The following is a 19,747-nucleotide window of genomic DNA, read 5'->3' on the forward strand; positions in this document are numbered from 1 at the left end:
GGCCACTACATCACTCGAGTGAAGGACCCTAATTCACTGCTTGTGGTGTCCCATAAATATGGCTATGTCAATTTCAGTGAGGGACCCTGATCCAGAACATGTCACTCTGGTCCAACTCTCTGATGGTCCTAATCTGTGGTTAGAGGAGAGAATATCAGAAGTGAACCACAGATATACTCTACCAACCATATATTCTGCATTTTTCGCCGTAGGCTGGAAATGTGCTCTGTGAATGGAGAGGGGATTCTTGTCCACTGCTTGACTGTGAGCAGGCACCTGTACATGCAGCTGGAACATGCTGTCCGGTCTGTCCAGAAGGTATGTAACTATACAAGAGCATGTACGATTAGCACCACTGACAGCCACACCCCTCTCATTTAGTGCTGTGTCCGCAGCCACAACTTAGGCAGCACTCAGAATGATGGTCATTGCAAATTGATTGAGGAAAGATGCATCACGAGAGACACATGTGAATGTTGATTAAATCAAAAGCGGTGGAAACGCAGCATGCAAAACAAATGGAAGCAGGAGCGGTAGTGGATACAAAGAGCAGCGTTCAATTACAAATGTTTGTTGGTGGAATAATTGTATAATTTGATAGGTGAGGGAAAAGCACAAAAGGATTAAGGATACTGAATGTGTCAGAAGGCTGACGAGTACTGGATATATTGGAAGGGGTGGCGAAATAAGGTATGTCAGCAGAGCTTAAGGGACCAGAGATCATAGAATGATTGATTACCAGTGTATCATTGAAGGATATTGTGTGAGCATTGCTGGGAAAGGATTTGTAGCAGTGAAGGCTGGAGACAACAGCTAAGATGACAATTGAGTGACAAGACATAGCGGCTGTGTTGAGTCACAATAGATATTATATGGGTAAGAGGGAGGAAATGATTAAAATATTTCAGGAAGAAAAATACATGCAAAGGGTTGAGGAGAAATGAGAAGACAGGATGGGTGAAGGGAATTTATAATCTCACCCTGTAAACATTGGGTAGAGAGAATACCAGGTAGGAAGTCAGAATGAGCAAGAGAGAACAGAATTAATATGGGAAACAGATGACCCTTGGGGTGAGGACACAGGCAGAGCTAGGGATCCGAAGTGAATGCCTTAGTATAAAACAGCTTATTTTGCTTCATCTAATCTTCCTCTTTGAAAGTGTTCTCATGATGCTTTATCACTGATCTTTCTTTCAGATGAAGACTTACCTTTGGATAGCCACATTTTATCCGATTTTGAAGAAATGGAACCAATTAAAGTTTTCCGAAATCCCAGAGGATTAACCGACCCGTTGGTCAATACTGTCAGTGCTCCCACTCCTGCTACTTACCCGAAGCAACAATCCAAGCTCCGCAAACTCATTTTAAAAAGGAAGAGACCACCACTGGGAAAATTAGATAAACTGCCTGCTAACAAACAAAACATCCTCCTTTCTCAGGATATCTTCGGCTTACCAGATGAACGTCCCACCATTTCTGAACAGCACTCCCCCTTTTCTGTTACAGCTAAGATGGGCACCTGGAACATTTCCACCCACATGACATATAGCACAGTGCTTAAACCCACTCACCCACCTACCACTACATTCCTGTCAGGACTTGAAGTTACCCCTTCATGTCCTACAATTACACCAAATGTACCTCAAGTTTCGATTATCCAACCTATCAGCTCAAAAATAACGTACTTACCTAGGATGCCTCCCACAAATGAAATTTTCACAATAAGCCTTGCCCGCACGACAAAACCTCCTCCAATTCCTACCACAGAACCATACCCCTCTATGCATTCACCTCAAGACACCTCTCTTTCTCAGATTTTTACAGCAGATCATTTCTCATCTCTTGCTAGTACTGTTGTCCCTGCATCACTCTCAAGTCTTACAACTACCCCTATGTCTTCTATGTTTTCTACAAAAGAAATCTCTGTTCTCCCTCTTTATTCCACAGAAATCCATGTTCATTCGCAACCCCTTAGACAAGATAGCATGTCAAAGTTATATTTACCAAAATGTCCTGACTGTTTTATGTTTCCTAAACAATTAATTGATCCATCTCTACCTCATACAATGATGGATGTCCCCTCTAAAACCATAAGTACAGAACCTTATCATACTCTTTCTACTACTGATTTCCCCAGGCAGTCATTGTCTTCTACAGTTGGAACCCCCTCAGTTCTCCAAGACGAGTTTCTTAGCTCCTCTTTGCCCTTGACATCACTCCTAAAAACGTTGATGCCTCAAAAACATGTACACAATCCTCTTCTGCTTCCGATAGCACTTCTGGATGACAGTGGCACAGTTACAGGCATTTTGGGACCTTCTTTTTCACCTACAAAAGTCTTTAGTGCTTGCATAACTTCCACAGACACTGTTGGAGATTCCCTGCCCCCTATGATAGGTGTACCAGCTACCTCCAATACTCTGGTATTTGATTCATCTCTTTCACCAACAAAGGCATCTTTAGTTATCCTGCAAAGCTCAAGGACCCTGCATGTCATGGAGGAACCTGGTGAGAAAATAGGCCCTCCTGTGGCTGCTTTGGAAAGGAGTCACAAACTACTAGTGTCACAGAGTGATCGGAAAATGCAGAGGCAGGAACGTCCCTCTGGATAATGTCACTCGCATCATCCTTAATCTCTTGCATCAAGTTTAGGGTCAGCTCCAAGAGGAGACAACGTGGTTTTTATGTCACATACCCAATTTTGTCTTTCTCCTTTCAAATAGTGAAGAGGTTCAACATGTAATGCTCATCCATTGGGAAGTACTTGCCCTTTCTTCCAACATACTACATTTTCAAACAAAAAAATGTAAAAATGTTCACCAAGTTAAGTATTGGCCAGTAATCATTAGCAATGTGCCACAGTGTGCCACTTTTTTGAAGAAAGAGAATCCAACTGCAGCCTTAATGCAAGAAAAATTAACTCAGATTATTCTTATAATGATTACTGAGGCGGCATATATCCTTTGTCAACAAGGAAACAAAGGAGTGTTGATTAGTATTGGAAATAGATTCATCCTTTCAGCTGTTCAGAACTCTGGCTTCCTTTTAGTTCAACATTACTGTATACAATTCAACTCCATTGTTTACACTGCTCCATATTCCTGCATTTCATTTCTAACAATGCTGAAGTGTATGAGCTTCACTATTCCATTAGGCGGTCCCAGGGTTCAATTCATCCCTTTTCTCTCCAACTTCTATTACTCCCCTCCTTCCTCTGCAGCATTCAATATTCCCCTTTCTTCAGGCTGAATTGGTTACTGTATCTACCACAAATTTGTCACTAACTCTCACCGTCCCTGTCTCTCTCTTTCTAGATCTTCTTTCACTTCTACTTTTACTCTCACACTCTCCATATTCATTGTTTCCCATCTTCTCATGTTCATCTACTTTGTTTTCTCCTCAGCACCAATATTCCTCCTCTTTTAGAGACACCACTGTGCTCTTGACTTTTTTGTCTTTTCTCCATGCTTCTCTGATTTATGCTCTATTATTATAAACGTTTATGAATTCTACATTATGTCCTGTGCCCTCTCTGGGCTTCACCCCCTCTCTCAGCCTCCATTATGTCAGCCTCTTGCTAAGCTCTAGAAGACCCCCTTTTCTCCAAGGTCAATTATTGCCTACTGCTATCCAGGCTCAAGTTCCCTCCCGTCCCTACCAAGTATAATTCCTTTTCTTTCTCTCAGCACTCCAATGTTGCCACTTATTTCTAAATTCAACAATGGCTTACTCTTTTCTGGTTTCATTGCCTTCTTCTTCTTTCCTAGCTTTACCACCCTATTGTAAATTTTCAGGATTAATTCTTCACTTCGTCTCCTTAGGTTTCAATATGCCCTTTATCTCTCCAGGTTAGATGATGCTCTTACTTCACAGAGATATATCGCTTCATCTCTCCATTCATTTACATTGTTTTACCTCCATTCTACGTACCCTCTAATTTAAGGTTTCATTCTGCTGCTTCCAAGTTCCACTGGAGTGATCCTCTCCAATTTCCACAAGATTGAACCTCTCTCTTCCATGCATCAGTGCTTTGACCTGTGGTTACCTCCTAACTTCAAGGTAAGTGCTGTCTGGGTTTCCTCCATTCTTATATAATGAAGAAACAACCTTGTAATCAGTGATTTATTCGTGATGACTTTGGGCCACACTCTGAGTTGTTCATTACCTTAGACAAGCCTGTGTGGTATTCCTATTGCTATTCTCTATTATCAGAATTGCATGTCTGCTTAAGTTCCATCCTAGCATAGTATTGAATGTTCTGATGTCATTAGGGGTTTGAAGGATGCTGCTCAGTTGAAGCTTACTCTGGCAGCTGTTGGATGGGATCCTTTGTACCTGAATAAACTTCTGATGAAGTCTACAATGTTTCCTCATTTTTATGGAAATTCTACACTGGCGTAGTCGGCAGCTTCACCAAAGGATCTCAACTCAGGAACTGTCTTTTATATGATTTTATTACAATTTCATATTTGCATTTAAGGTAAGAGTTTTAAAGTTCACCTTTCATTTGACTTTGTGGTTACTTATTTTCAAAGGATATTAAGCTACTTGAGTCTAGTGGGATTAGAGCTTCACCACATATTGCTTTATATGGGATGTATGATTTTTAGCATATCGATGTGGGCTCATCCTAGAACTCATCATCCTTTGATTAAATGATAACAGTGGCTGCATGATTTTCCTTTATTCTCTGAGCTATAATTTCCATTCAAATTTCTCAGAATGGTTGCTCGAGATTTGGTACTTTTGTGGAAATAAGAAGAATTCAACTGATGAAGTCTACAATGCCAACAATATGGTCGAGCATGATAGTAGATATAGGGCAGGGTTACGCAATCTGAATGAATGAAAAAGGAAAAGTGTAAATTTTGTGCGCACTCCATAAATTATTTGGGTCATAGGATAGATGCAAACGGGGTTAGACTGAAAGAAGTCATGGTTGACGGTATTCAGAAAATGAGTCCTCCCAAGAATAAGGAAGAACTTATGAAGTTCTTAGGCATGGTGGAATACTATGCTAAGTTTATAAAAAACTTTGCTGAGGTGACTGTCAATGTGAGATGTTTATTAAGAAACGGTGTCAATTATTGTTGGTCTCCTGAATGTAATGCAGAATTTGCTGGTGTCAAGAAATGTTTAAAAAATGGTCCATCCTTACAGAGTTTTGATACCTCTCTCAAAGCTATTCTCACGACGGATGCTAGTGAGAGGGGTTTAGGTGCTGTATTGCAGCAATGCGGTCCATCTGGTACTAAAGCCATAATGCTTTTGTCTCGAAGTCTCAGGGATCCTGAGACTAGATATTCAGTTGTAGAAAGAGAGGCTTTAGCAGTTTTTTGGGTTGTGAGGAAGTTGAAAAAGTTTATATGGGGAACAGAATTTGAGGTTAGGACTGACCACAAACCCTTGGTGGAAAACTTTGAGAAAAAGGGCCTGGATTTGATTTATGCATAATGGGGCTGAAAGAATATTCTTTTCGCATTAGATATATTCCTGGGGTGGAGAATAAAATAGCGGATGTTCTTTCTCACCTTGTTCCTGAGGTCGGTGTTGAAGATTCAGACGTAGATGGAGAGTTTGAGGGTGTTGATAATGAGTTTGAAGAGGAATGGGTTTGTGCTTTGGATTTGGCAAGTATAACTGAAGAGAGATGGGTTAATGAAGTTGGTTCAGATGAAACGTTGAGTTTTTAAGTGGTAACTGGGTCAGTGCAAAGGCAGGGACTTTGTCTACAAGTCCGTTTTGGTACGTGAGGCATGAATTATCGGTCAATAGAGGTATACTGTTTTGAGGCACAAGATTAGTTCCCCCAGCCAGTCTTAGGAAGGAGTTGCTGGACATGGCTGGACATGGCTCATATTTCACATTCCGGTATTACTAAATCTAAAGAGAGGTTACGGCCCACGTATTGGTGGCCCGGTATGGGCAAGTGCATAGAGAGAGAGATTCAGGAATGTGTTCCTTGTGGATTATGTGATGAATCCAAATTTCCTAGAACTCAACCCATGGTAGTAAGAAGACGTCCTACGCGTCCGTGGGAAGACATTGCATTGGACATTTTAGGACCCATTCATAGTGGTGGTTCCCAAACCTTTCTTTTGGTCATCATGGACATGTTTTCTAGGTGGCCTGAGGTTTTCTTTTTATCCAGTGTAGAAACACAAAGTGTGATAAGGTGTTTGAGAGACTTATTTTCGAGAGAGGGTAATCCAAGATCTATTCTGTCAGACAATGGCGTGCAGCTGATATCCAAAGACATGGAGGATTTTCTGATGAAAAATAATATTGTGCATAAAACTTGTTCGTTATATCATCCTGAGGGTAATGGAATGATTGAGAGGTATAACAGAGTGTTAAAGGAAACTATTATTCTTGCAAAATCTATGCATCTAGACTGGAAGTGTGAAGTACGTAAAAAAGTTGAAGAGTATAGATTAACCCCTCATTCTACAATGGGAAAATCTCCTTTCTTTCTTTTTCAGTGAAGGTTTGCAAATACTTTGGAACCATTTTGAGTTAATGATTATGTAGACTTAAAGGAAGAGTTGAAAGTGTGGATGGTCAAGATTTGAATGATAGAGAGGAACATAAGGCTCAGCAAAGGAAAAGTAATTTTGATGCAAAAAAATCTGTGAAAAGAACGGTTGTTAAGGTGGGAAATTGGGTAGTTGTTAGTCGACCTTGTTGATTTGGTGGTGGGAATTCCAAATATCTCAAACCAATGTTAGTCATAAAGGGTTTCAATAACACTGAGAAAACTCAGGATCACAGGATATGGAATCTTAATAGAGTGGTCATTGTAAGATTTAAATCGAATGGAAATGATGGTTGTGGTGATGGTTCTGAAAAAAAAAAGGATGCTCACTCTGGGGAGAGTCAACGTGCTTCTACCAGTGGTAGCCAAGGTGAACATTCTTATAATAACAGAGGTGAGCACAATTATCTTCGTCATTCTTTTAGGACTTCAAAACGTCTATCATATCTAAAGGATTATGTATAATGTTTTGAAAATGTTGGAATCTGTATATAGTTATTATAGAGGGAGATGTGTGGTATTCATATCGCTATTCTCTATTATCAGAATTGTATGTGTGCTTAAGTTCCATCCTGCAAACAAAACAGGTGATGGACCGAATGTGGATCAATGTCACACATTCATCCCAGTCCAAAGATCTGGGCCCAAATCCATCGTTTTTTTGCACTCCACACCACCCTGGGTTAGACAATGGCGATATGCAAATCAGCTCTGACCCTGTGCCCCATGGGAACAGTCCAGTCCGAACTACAAAAGCCATGTCCTTCCCAGAACGGAATCAAGCATCCGAGGACCGGACCGGTTTCGAGGTAACACCTCTCATCAGCCCGGCTAGCTTGACTCCAGTGGTGTGGAGTGCCTGGGACCCACGTCTGGGCATCCCCAGCGCACTTAGGGCGGCAATTGCAAACAAAACAGGTGATGGACCGAATGTGGATCAATGTCACACATTCATCCCAGTCCAAAGATCTGGGCCCAAATCCATCGTTTTTTTGCACTCCACACCACCCTGGGTTAGACAATGGCGATATGCAAATCAGCTCTGACCCTGTGCCCCATGGGAACAGTCCAGTCCGAACTACAAAAGCCATGTCCTTCCCAGAACGGAATCAAGCATCCGAGGACCGGACCGGTTTCGAGGTAACACCTCTCATCAGCCCGGCTAGCTTGACTCCAGTGGTGTGGAGTGCCTGGGACCCACGTCTGGGCATCCCCAGCGCACTTAGGGCGGCAATTGCAAACAAAACAGGTGATGGACCGAATGTGGATCAATGTCACACATTCATCCCAGTCCAAAGATCTGGGCCCAAATCCATCGTTTTTTTGCACTCCACACCACCCTGGGTTAGACAATGGCGATATGCAAATCAGCTCTGACCCTGTGCCCCATGGGAACAGTCCAGTCCGAACTACAAAAGCCATGTCCTTCCCAGAACGGAATCAAGCATCCGAGGACCGGACCGGTTTCGAGGTAACACCTCTCATCAGCCCGGCTAGCTTGACTCCAGTGGTGTGGAGTGCCTGGGACCCACGTCTGGGCATCCCCAGCGCACTTAGGGCGGCAATTGCAAACAAAACAGGTGATGGACCGAATGTGGATCAATGTCACACATTCATCCCAGTCCAAAGATCTGGGCCCAAATCCATCGTTTTTTTGCACTCCACACCACCCTGGGTTAGACTTGGAGTCAAGCTAGCCGGGCTGATGAGAGGTGTTACCTCGAAACCGGTCCGGTCCTCGGATGCTTGATTCCATTCTGGGAAGGACATGGCTTTTGTAGTTCGGACTGGACTGTTCCCATGGGGCAACAGGGTCAGAGCTGATTTGCATATCGCCATTGTCTAACCCAGGGTGGTGTGGAGTGCAAAAAAACAATGGATTTGGGCCCAGATCTTTTGACTGGGGGAGTGTGTGACATTGATCCACATTCGGTCCATCACTTGTTGTTTTTGTAAGTTCCATCCTAGCATAGTATGGAATGTTCTGATGTCATTAGGGGTCTGAAGGATGCTGCTCAGTTGAAGCTTACTCTGGCAGCTGTTGGATGGGATTATTTGTATCTGAATAAACTTCTGATGAAGTCTATAATGTTTCCTCATTTTTATGGAAATTCTACAGCCTGCTAACTGTTTGAGCTCCATAACTGCAGATAAAGACCCAGTAATTTCAGGTTAGCTGGGTTATTTCCCATTCCAAATACGTTATTTTTCTATGGCTTCAAATATTTACTTATGTAAAAGCAATTTTCGAATGGAATCTATTAGGGGTTAATCAGTGTATTCTCGAGTAAGTTCCTGCCTACTCTAGTAATAACATGTTTGCACTGTAGTGATATATGAATCTGTATTTATTAGGACCCTGGTTTGAAATAACCTGCTTTTGGGGCATTTGGGTCACATATATTTTCAGCAGCCTGGGTATAAATATATATATACATATCCCATAACCTGCTATTTAATACATGCATTGTGACTACAAGATATATAAAACATAATGCTAGGATAATAGTTATAGAAAATGTCAAAACAATAAACAGTTCTACTATGTTGTAGGAATATGTTTCCTTAATCCCACACCCTACTCATACTCATTACTCTAAGCATGAAGTAAACTAATGGTGCCTAATGGAAAAATATTTGGATTTTTATCCGGCATACCTGAACACAGCCTGCCTCTGTTTTTATCAGACTCTCAACTGGAAAAGGGGGAGGATGGAACACAGCTGTTCTCTTAATGAAAACATGTGCTTTGGCAGCGTAGCTTAGCTGATCTCTGCTTTGTTCTATGCGCCCAACCTCATTCTAAGAGAGACAGAAACCAGCACTCTGGAATCTGACCTCTTCTGCAAACCTCTGGAGTGAAAGCCTGTCTACCCAAGTGGTCAAGTCTCTTTGTCTATATAACAAAATGACGACTGATTAGTCCAGCTGATTATGAGTTGAAAACATGGCAGGAACGTGGTGGAAAAATCCAGCCAGAACCAGTGGTCATAATATGCGCCACCTCTGTGCGCATAACATATCTTCCTATCTTGGTGTCTGTAACAGGCAACCCTGAGATATAGATATTTAAGGCATCTTGGCCAGACTCATGTCTACTGTTCTACTGTTAATCAAGCCAGAACGGGTTGTTGTATTCCATGCCTCTGTTTTGACATGTCCTCCCAATCACTGGAGTCTGATTCTGAAGTTGTTGATTCTGTTGTCTTCATTTCCAGAGTTACCGATACCTGGACCATTTGGTACCAGTGTTTCTTGTTGGGTGTGTTGCTCTTCTGGACTCTAATGTTTTGGTTTTTCAGCATGAGCACTCCTTCTACCAGCACAACAAATATGACCACCAGCACCATGAACACCACTTCTGCCACTATTATAAAAAAAACACCATATGCCATCATACTCAAACTCACTACCACATGCCTGTGCAATCAACATCCAATGTAAGTACACTCACTCTCATACTTTGACACTATCAGCATCATAGACCTGCATGACCACCATTATACGTTCAGTCACACAACATCAAGCGTCAAAACAACCACCATTAATCCATACACCCAGAATCATAAACTAACACATCCCCCATCATATATATACACAACCAACATCAGACTGCAACTTACCTGCAATAGTAATCTGACACACTCTTTTGGGATGGTAGTGTTGCCTGCTTGGCACTCGGGTGTATTTCCCTGCCCTATGTGCCTGTCTGAGTGCATACCTGATATCCTGACTTTCTATTTTGACCTTGCCATCACAGTAAGTGTACGCGGGAAGACCTAGGCCTGTCCCTGACTAAGAGAAGTCCTGGAGCTGTCCTGCACCCTGGAGGGACCATCATGCGTATCCTCATTGTTGACAGTGAACACATGACAATCCACTTTGACCAGTTGGACAGTGGATCATGTCTCTGGTTAAGAACACAGCAGTGGTTGCAGCATACTATGACTAAAAGAATCAATAGCATACCATACCTTATTACTGGGTCACTTGGTTTGAGGACTACTGGCACACCTGTATAAAGCTGCACTTGTATGAGCTTGCACGGACCTTTCTGCTGACATTCTAAATGCATGTTAAACATGGTTGTATGTATAGCCAGTGCATCACATGCATGTTGTTTTAATGTGCCAGAGTATGGAAGCTAGTAGGATGCATTTCAGTTACTCCTGGCCGGGCCTTGCCTAGCTCAAGGTGGAGGGTGAGGTATGTGCTCCCATACATTGAAAGTGTACTGTAGCAGGAGAGAGAAGAACAGTTGTAGGAAAGTGGAGGGAGGGGGCCTTCGCTCATAGAAACAAAGTCTTTCCTGGTCAGAGGTGTTCACACCTTCCACAGGTGAGGAAGAGCCATCTGTGGCAAGGCCTTGCCACCTTTGCAACATGGCCTACAGCCTCTCCTGCTATCAGTAGCAGGCCCCCTTCTAGTCCCACCCCATTTTCTGCAGACGGGACAAATTAGAACAGCTCAGAAGGTGTGACCACCACTGCCAATCCCACCACTCAGGTGGGGAGGCAAGGTGAAGCCCACTCTTCATTGCTCACCATCTTGCAGATGGTAGGCACTCTTCAGTCAGGATTAGGGAGTGTGCCCACTTCCCCACCAAGGGTGTAGTCACCTTAAGGTCAGTAGCCCATTGGCTAATAACCTGAGATACCTAAAACACCCCCTAAGTACAGTATTTAGGGGGCAGCCCTGAACCAGGAAGGCAGATTCCCACAAACTATGGATAAGAAGGATGAAAGAAGAGGCCCAGCAGAGGAGACTGCAGAGAAGAACTGACTTTGCCCCAGCCCTACTCTCTGCAGTTTCCAGAGATCCCAAGCCAAAAGTCACCTTGTCCTGCAGCGAGTGACCACCAGAACCCCTGGGAGGACTGACTGCCTTCAACAAAAAACGGATCTCCTGTGAACAGCAGCTCTGTTCAAAAAAATCTCCAAAGAAAGACTTCGAGCCAGCTGAAGACAAAGAAACCTGATGTCTGGACACTACAGCCCGAGTCTGAGTGCCTCACCAGTCCCAGCGAAGTCCCCAGCACCCCAGAGTCAGAGTCCACCATGGGTTGACCCGTCCAGGGCTCCCCGATGTCACCGGCAGCATCTGCACGAAGACCCCCCAACCACGAGAGGCCAGGAAAGGTGAAATCTGACCTCAAAAGCCACACTGCGCCCTGGAGAAGAGGACCTGAGGTGCACCTACATCCATGAGACCTTCAACTTACCTGCCCAGCTGTTGGTTCCTCCTGGAAGACTTCCTGGACCGAGCCTGTAGCCAAAATCCCAAACTGGCAATTTTCATTGTAAACAACAGGGCACCCAGCGCCAAACCAGCACTCTGCACCCGGTAGCCCCTGTGCCACTGTCAATTCACCTTATGTGCTAACTTGGATCCCCCTTTGCCCTGAGCTTAACCCTTGGTCCTTTGCTCCCTCAACCCTGTGACTTGCCCGAGAGCAGCCACCAACCGACAGCCCTCTAGCCCCATAGGCTAACATTGGGCCTCAGCACTCTGCACCCAGCCGCCGTAGTGTGGCTGAGGGTGCTTTTTTTAATGCATTCTTGTTCTAACCCCAGAAACTCAACCCTAAAGACTGTTTACTTACCTGCAAACAGATAACCTCAATTTTCTCCATAGGATTGCATTGACTGTTTTCCTCTGAAAAAGTTCGTGTTGAGGGTGTTTGTATGGAAACATAAGAAATGGTGGGGCAGATTTACAAGAAGGTGCCGTAGCGTGGCACCGCAAGCCCTTTGGCTGTGCCACGCTGCAGTACTTTCAGAGCGCAGGAATGTGACATATTTACAAGGATATGTCGCATTCCTGTGCTCTCCCCTGAGCTGGTGCACCATTAGCTGCCATGTGCCAGTGCAGGCACCCTTGCACCATGGTGCAAGGATGCCTGCATCATGGAGAGATTGTTTTTGTGCAGGAAGGCGCACCTTCCTGCACAAAAACAATAACTTAAGGCATTTTCCTCTTTCAATGTGTGTTGTAGAATGCAGTACGCATTGAAAGAGGAAAAAACTGAGAAGAAATTAAAACATTTCTCCTGGTTGCACCTCGCTACGCCACCCCTAGGGTGGAAAAGCATTCAAACACATTTCCAGGTTTACGAAGCCCCTTAAATCTGGAAATGAGTCTGGTTTAATGGGTCTTGCGTAGTAACGCCCACAGCAACACCCATCGAACGCCCCTTTCACACAAGTGCTGCGTGTAAAGGGGCATTATTCATAAGGAAAGGAAAACCCACGCAGAGTGGCTTTTCCTGTCCTTGTAAATATGGGGGAGGGTAATGCGCTGCCAGTGCGTCACAAATAGTAACGTACTTGCAGCGCAAGGGGTCTGTATATCTCCCCCTGTATTTGTATGAAGACTTACCTTTTATCTAGGAAATGTCCCAGTGTGATATCTAGGCATATCTCACTGAGGAGAAAACGCTATCCAAAAAGCACTCCAAAAAGTAATCAAAAGTAATCCAAAAGTAATTTCAACTGTTTTAAAATATTTTACAAACTTGTAACAAAAGTAATTCTCATCCAGCTTGCTGTTGATCAATCTGTCTTGAAAAGTACAATTCTATTTATCTGTACCAAGTTCTGCATGGTTCTAAAAATTAAATACATCTAAAGAAATATTTTTTATACATACAATTGGTCTGAGTTCGGTCTTTGAGTGTGTGACATCATTTCTTTCCTGAGTGTGTACAATAAATGCTTAACACTACACTCTGATGAAACCTTACTGCTCGCAAACACTACCACAGATAGAGAGTAAGGTATTATCTACTTTTACTTCTGTAAGCCTTTGGGGATCCACTGGACTCTGAGCACACTATACCTTACTTTGGTGTAGTATATACAGAGCCAGCTTCCTACAACAGTGAAGTGAGGAGAGAAAGGGCACTGTTAGAAATTCTGCAAGACCATTTAGTTAACAAGGACTGCTGAGTAATCTCCGTAATCACTAATTTGAGGAGTGGTAGAGGTGAGAAATGGGCCTGCAGGTTGTTGTGAAAGGTGCAGAAGTGTCTAGGTTAGGTCTGTCCTTTTTTCTTTCACGGATTGCTCCTTCAGTTGGGTTGGTGATAGCTGGTAGCGAAACCTCTCTTTGGGATGCTCCAGGATGGAGTCAGCCCCCAGTGCCATCTGCTGTGTTAAACTCACTCTACACAAAGACTTTCTCGAGAACACCCTTGGAAGGACACTTGAAGGAAGAACCCCTTCAATCCAGTGCTAGTTTGAGAAAGTGGACTTGTATCACGCCTGGAAGTTGTGTATAAAAGTGGAACCCAAACCACCCCATTTTAATCCAGTTCCAAGTTCTCCATGGCCAAGGAAAGGAGTGCACTGCAAATTACTCAGAGGGCCGCTGTGCAGCAAGGACTACATTTGCTTACAGCCAGTCTTCAAGAAGTGAGGGGACATCACCTGCGTGGGAGCACTATAATCTTCATGAGCAGAATTCGCCCCGGCAGCGACAACAGTAATCAAATCCTTTTCTCGATGAAATCTGAGAGCTTCTGCATAGCCCTGCCATAGTTCTCGCAGACCACGATCTCAGGGTCTGTGTGTATTTGAACTCCTATGTAGCGCATTGGATCCGTTGTCCATGTAATGGGGAAATCTATCTGGATTGAGGTAGTGTTGAGGGTCAAATGGAATGCGAGCAATTTACTTCAGTTTAAACTCCGGTCCGAAGCGCTCTACCTCCTGTAGAGTTGGTGTTAGCTTCTGCACTGGATTATGTACGTACAATAGCATGTCATCTGCGTATGCAGCAATCATTCATTTATAGTGCAGGAATCGTATTCCGCGGTGCCCATGATATTCGCGCAGAGCGCACGTCAATGGTTCCACCGTCAATGCATATAACAAGGGGGAAGTGGGCGCCCCTGCATCGTACCTCTTGTAATCGGTATTTGGTCTGAGAGCAAACCATTCACGCAGACACATGCAATATACACTTCACCTACCCCCACTCGTCTCAGCACTGACATTAAAAAGCACTACTCCAGTGAATCGAAAGCCTTTTCGGCATCGAGAAAGACTGCCGTGGTGTGGTCCTCTGGATCGATGCATGTGATGGTGCTAAGCTGTGTATATAAGTTCCTTGAAAGTAAGTGGGTGGATATGTACCCAGACTGCTCAAGGGCCACAACTATTTTTCCAAAAACCTTAGTGTTGAGCAGGGATAGCGGCCTATATGAAAAGCATTGCTCCGGAGGCCTATCCTTTTTAGGTCTCGGCTCTAAGATGGCGAGCATGCACTGTCTCAGACCGAGACGTGAAGTATCTCCTCCTAGACTTACAGACCGCCAATAGGCTTTCCATTTGCTGTAAACATTGTCGCTCCAGTCGGCGTTTCCCTATTTGTCGAAAGCATGCATACGTCATGCCTCTTCTGAGGTTTATCCCTCCAGAGTGATCTGCCCTACTACTGTTAGACATACGTAGGCGGCATTGTAGGGCACTGTTTGAGGACTATATATCATTGTTTTTTAGGTGCGCTCCCGTTTTTACTCACAACAGTCGGCGACACTGCCGCTCCGATATTTTTGCACCCAATCCAGTGGTCCGCGTCTCCTACCTCACCTGAAATCTCATCCTTTACCCTGCTTTGCAGCAGAGGACCAAGGATTAAATGATTAATCCACTTGAATATCATCGCATTAAAAGAATTTGTCCAGTAATTACACGCTCTGGGCTTGCCCAGTGACTCGTGTAATGTTTTGTCTGCAAACAAGCATTCCACTTCATAAACACAGAAGAAGGACTCCCTTATGTCCTCAAAGCCAATAGACTACTTTGTGGACGCTGCATTTCTCTGGAAAACCTGAGTCTCCGTCTTGAAAATGGAATCGGAAACACTAATTTGCACGTTTATATACTGGTATGTTACTTACAGTCTCCAAATATGCTGTATTTTGTCCCAAAACCGACTGCATTGTTCCTTGTGGACATGCAAGAGCTCTATTGGACTGCGCGGTGAACTAGAAAATTTGAAGGACGTGTGCTAAAAAATGCCACTAAAATTTGCATAAGCAAAAAACAAATACCAAGCATGCAAATGTAAAAAAGAAAATCAGGAAATATAGAATTAGTTGCACTATATGTTAGCTTCAAATACAATCGAAGTTTGGTTTCAAATTAGTCTGCTTATTTTCAGATTTTGATTAATTTCTATTTGAATTGATAGAAAAAAGTCTGTAGTTTTCCAAGCACTGCTTGTTCTGTGAACCTACCGACTCCCATTGAAAGATGGCGCTCGCATTCACAGGCATCAATAAATGACCCAGGCTTCCTTGTTAGTGTATTTTTAAGGAGAGATGCACCTTTTTCTAATGAGCGCGCCTGTTCCGGTACAGCCTCACTCACTTGGTGTGAGCCCCATACCTTCTTAGAGCCCAGTCTGTTTTACTTAGTGCAAGTCACACCTTGCTGCACCATCTCTTAAACTGGGAGCCATCTCACGAAATGCCTTGAAGGACTGCCACACTCATTCTGTTAGTTTCACATCTTGGAGCTCAGTAATTGCACGTCTCACTTCCTTGAGAAGTAATTCCCGTGCCATAGTGTATAGTTTCACTCATCTGCTGTGCATCTCATACACTGGCGGGCGCACAATCTCCCTCCTTGTGCGTGAGTCTCACTTCCCGGAGCACAGTCTCACTCACTGGATTTCAGTTTCACTTCACAGAGTACAATGCCAGTCACTGAATGTGTTTTTACATTTTAAAGTACTGTTTTGCTTGCTGGGTGCGAGTTTCATTTCTTGGTCTCACTCACTGAGTGCAACACCATTTTGCACAGTCTGACTTCTACTCCTCTAATCCTAATCTACAACGAGGTAAAACGATTTCGCCAAAGTACTGATGGCACCAATATCAAAACTCTACATCACACCAGCGGCAACAAACAACTGACACACTGTGTTGTTTTAAGTATATAGTGTACATTTTGCCATTAGTGTGGCCTTGTACACTTTTGGAAGTCTGAGTGACTTCCCACGTGTTCTGAAGAAATAATAATGTATAATAAAAATATCCTATATTTTCGATCCAAGTAAGTAACCCCGGAGTGGACAGCTACTGCAGCCAAGACTTGGCTGAACTGACTACACACTAGGGCTCTTTTATGCACAATTGCAAAGTTAATTCACTGCCAATCTCTTTGGTAACTGATCCTTCTCTCTCTCCTATCACTGCCTCTTGAACACTCTCCCATCTCTTTACTGTCACTTTCCTGTTCACTTCTGTCTTTCTCTCTCGCTCTAATTGTAGTCCACTGCCCTCTCTGATTGATTCTTCTGCTCTCACCTACATCCAAAAGCCAAACTCCATGCACGAATGAGCTGCTTCGAAATGATAGCAGTGATGGGGCCAGTCGGGGTTTCAAAATAATACTACATCCTCCCACATAGATGGTGATGAGATTCTGAGTATGTAGGGGGAGGGAGCGGGTCGCTGACGGGTCATTTTACTAATGCAAGTTCTCAGAACACATTGTTTTTACCCAGACATATTTAAAATAGTTTTTCCACTGTGTTTTTTGTGACAAATTCTATCTTAGTTATACCACAGAAGCACCCAGTGCTACCACAGCAGTCTGTATGAGTTGCATGGGGCACATAGACACATTCAGATTACTTCTATGCACTCCCCTGATGGACAAGTTTTTCTTTTGATTAACATTTCAAAATGAAGTCTGTAGCCAACTGCTCGGATATTGGCAGACATATGATTTGCACAAACATGCACACAGCCACAGGCATCATCTCAAAATAAATATCACACACATTTGAACACAGGCACACATGAGACAACCACAACCTCAGACATATACAACTAAATAACATTCACATTGACAATGTCAAAATCTCAGAACTCTGCTATTGCCGAGACCTATTGGCTTTGACAATGCTTGTTTAATAAAGTAATCAAAGTGGCTCCGCGCATACTTGGGGGCATAATTCCGTCTGTCGCCATTTCCTCATATAGGTTAACCAGATACAGAACCAACTGATCTTGATAGGTCTTGTAGAAGGCCACTGTTAACCCATTCGACACAGGAGCTTTGTGATTGGGCATAGTTTTCAGAGCTGCTGTTATCTCGGTTGGGCGTAATGGCACCATCAAGCGCTCCCTGTGGGAGTTCGACAACCACTTCATTGCTATGTACGCTAGGTAGTCTTCGGCGGTTTATTCTGTGTTTGTTGCACAAAAGGTATAGCGATCTGTGTAGTAATTGCGGAATCTGTCTGCTATCTGTGCTGCACCACTTATTAATGTGCCATTGGCATCACGCAGCTCTAGCACCTCGTTTATCCCTCCTGCCGGTCGGGTCAGCGCAGCTAATGTGATGCTGGGTCTCTCACCCTCCCCATACACCTTCGCGGTGGCATATTTCCCCAAATGAACCACTTCAGTTTGGGCCACCTCATTATATTAATCAACTCTGTCCTTTATCTGGGCTAGCACCCCAGCGGAAGCTTCTATAGTAGCTACATGCTCTAGCTCAGCCAGCTCAGTCTCTATCTTTTGCAACGGTCCTCTGATGGAACGGAGCACTGCTGAGTGTTTTGATATGACCACACCACGGATATAGACCTTGAATGCTTCCCATATAGTAGCCATTTTGGGGACACTGCCAAGATTAATGAAAAAATAATGATTTATTTCCTTCGATACCTCTCCTTTAAACACAATATCCAGCAAAGAATATTGTAGAAAGCGCCACGAACAAACTGGTTGGAGGTCATAGATTTTCAGCTTTAGTCTAACTGGGGAATGACTCAAATATGTGCGCGGCAAGTGCTCACTTTCTTTTATTAAGGTTATTAAGTCTCGGGAGGCAAGCTAATAATCTATACACGTATAAATATCATGTACCGTCGAGTAGTCTGTGTACTCCCTGTCTAGTGGTGTGCGAAGTCGCCATATGTTTGTGTAGGAAAAGTTTGGGGCCCCTGCCTTAAAGGATGAACCCTGGCAAGGTAAAGTATTTTTGGAAAAGGCAAGAACACACCGGGTTATGTGTACTTATTATTTCTGAGTATATTAGACATGTATGTAAAGATTCATTTTCCACTCAAAAAAGATCTGTTTGATGTTATTTATTTTTTATGCATCTTTGATATTCTTTTCTCTTTATGTTTCTCTTTTTCTATCTCCTTATTTTATCTTTTTTATATCTATTTTGATTATTTAGTTTACAAAAAACATTTACACATACAAAACATTAGGATAGTTTCACATAAAATCCGAATTATATAAAAAAAACATCATTCCTGTTTGAAACTTCTTGTAAACGCAGAATTAATTCCTTCAACGCGTTTCGGCAGTCGCCTTCGTCAGGAAATCTGCTTTGGTCTTTATTATCATACCTGTGGCTTAATTAGTTGGACATCATGGCTTCCAAAAGATTTGCTTTTTTAGGTTTGTGTCAAGGTTACCATGGGACCAGGCTTTGTTTCTCCAGCGTGGGTTATCTTTAACTGTTTATGCGTGTATATCCGTCTTGAATCCCACGTGGCACCTCTGTTCCTATATTACAGATGCAGGCGCTCCGGATACATATGGGTTGTTCCCTTAAAGTAATCAAGTTAATCCGTTTAATATACTGCTTCTGTCGGATAGGATAGTTTTCGGTTTCCAGTTGCACCTAAAGACTTCAAGGTCCAAGTTCCTTTTAGAATTTATGTTTTAACCTTTAATAAAAAGTTGTTTACTCCTGATGGCTGAGCCAAATAAAAAAGAGAGCTCTTCTTGATAGTGTGGAATTATATTTCTGTAAAAACTGTTCTGTCTGATGTTTGGGATGAAATGGTCTTTGAGGCTCCTCCGGGTCAGGATTGGATTCCTCAGTTATTAAGTCTCGGGAGGCAAGCTAATAATCTATACACGTATAAATATCATGTACCGTCGAGTAGTCTGTGTACTCCCTGTCTAGTGGTGTGCGAAGTCGCCATATGCCCACTAATCCGTCAGTTTCTGCTATTGCCGCAATAGATTTGGCTAGAGACCAGGTATTACGTAGGGGGCCTCATGAGTGGTCAAGTGCTGGGTATTGCACGCAGTCAAAATCACCCCCGCCCCCCCGCAGCGTGGGCCTTTTCTTGTATATAGAGAGCTTGTTCTGTAAGGAACAAAAACATTGAGGGTAGTCATAGTTTAGACCATATTGTGAGAAGTTGGCCTGGTATATGCTGTCCACT

At 43.3% G+C, this 19,747-nt stretch overlaps 1 protein-coding gene across 1 annotated transcript in view; it reads left to right on the forward strand.

Annotated features, from left to right (window-relative positions):
- LOC147731106 (uncharacterized) overlaps positions 1-19,747 on the forward strand; it is a 485,394-nt gene that overhangs the window by 428,075 nt on the left and 37,572 nt on the right. Inside the window, exons 24-25 of the mRNA XM_086956073.1 lie at positions 213-318; positions 1,198-4,059. Of these exons, the coding sequence (XP_086812199.1) occupies positions 213-318; positions 1,198-2,612 (1,521 nt within the window). The 3' untranslated portion in view covers positions 2,613-4,059. The remainder of the gene's footprint in view (positions 1-212; positions 319-1,197; positions 4,060-19,747) is intronic.

This window comes from Lissotriton vulgaris, chromosome 2_1 (assembly GCF_964263255.1).
Source record: "Lissotriton vulgaris chromosome 2_1, aLisVul1.2, whole genome shotgun sequence".
NCBI lineage: Eukaryota > Metazoa > Chordata > Amphibia > Caudata > Salamandridae > Lissotriton > Lissotriton vulgaris.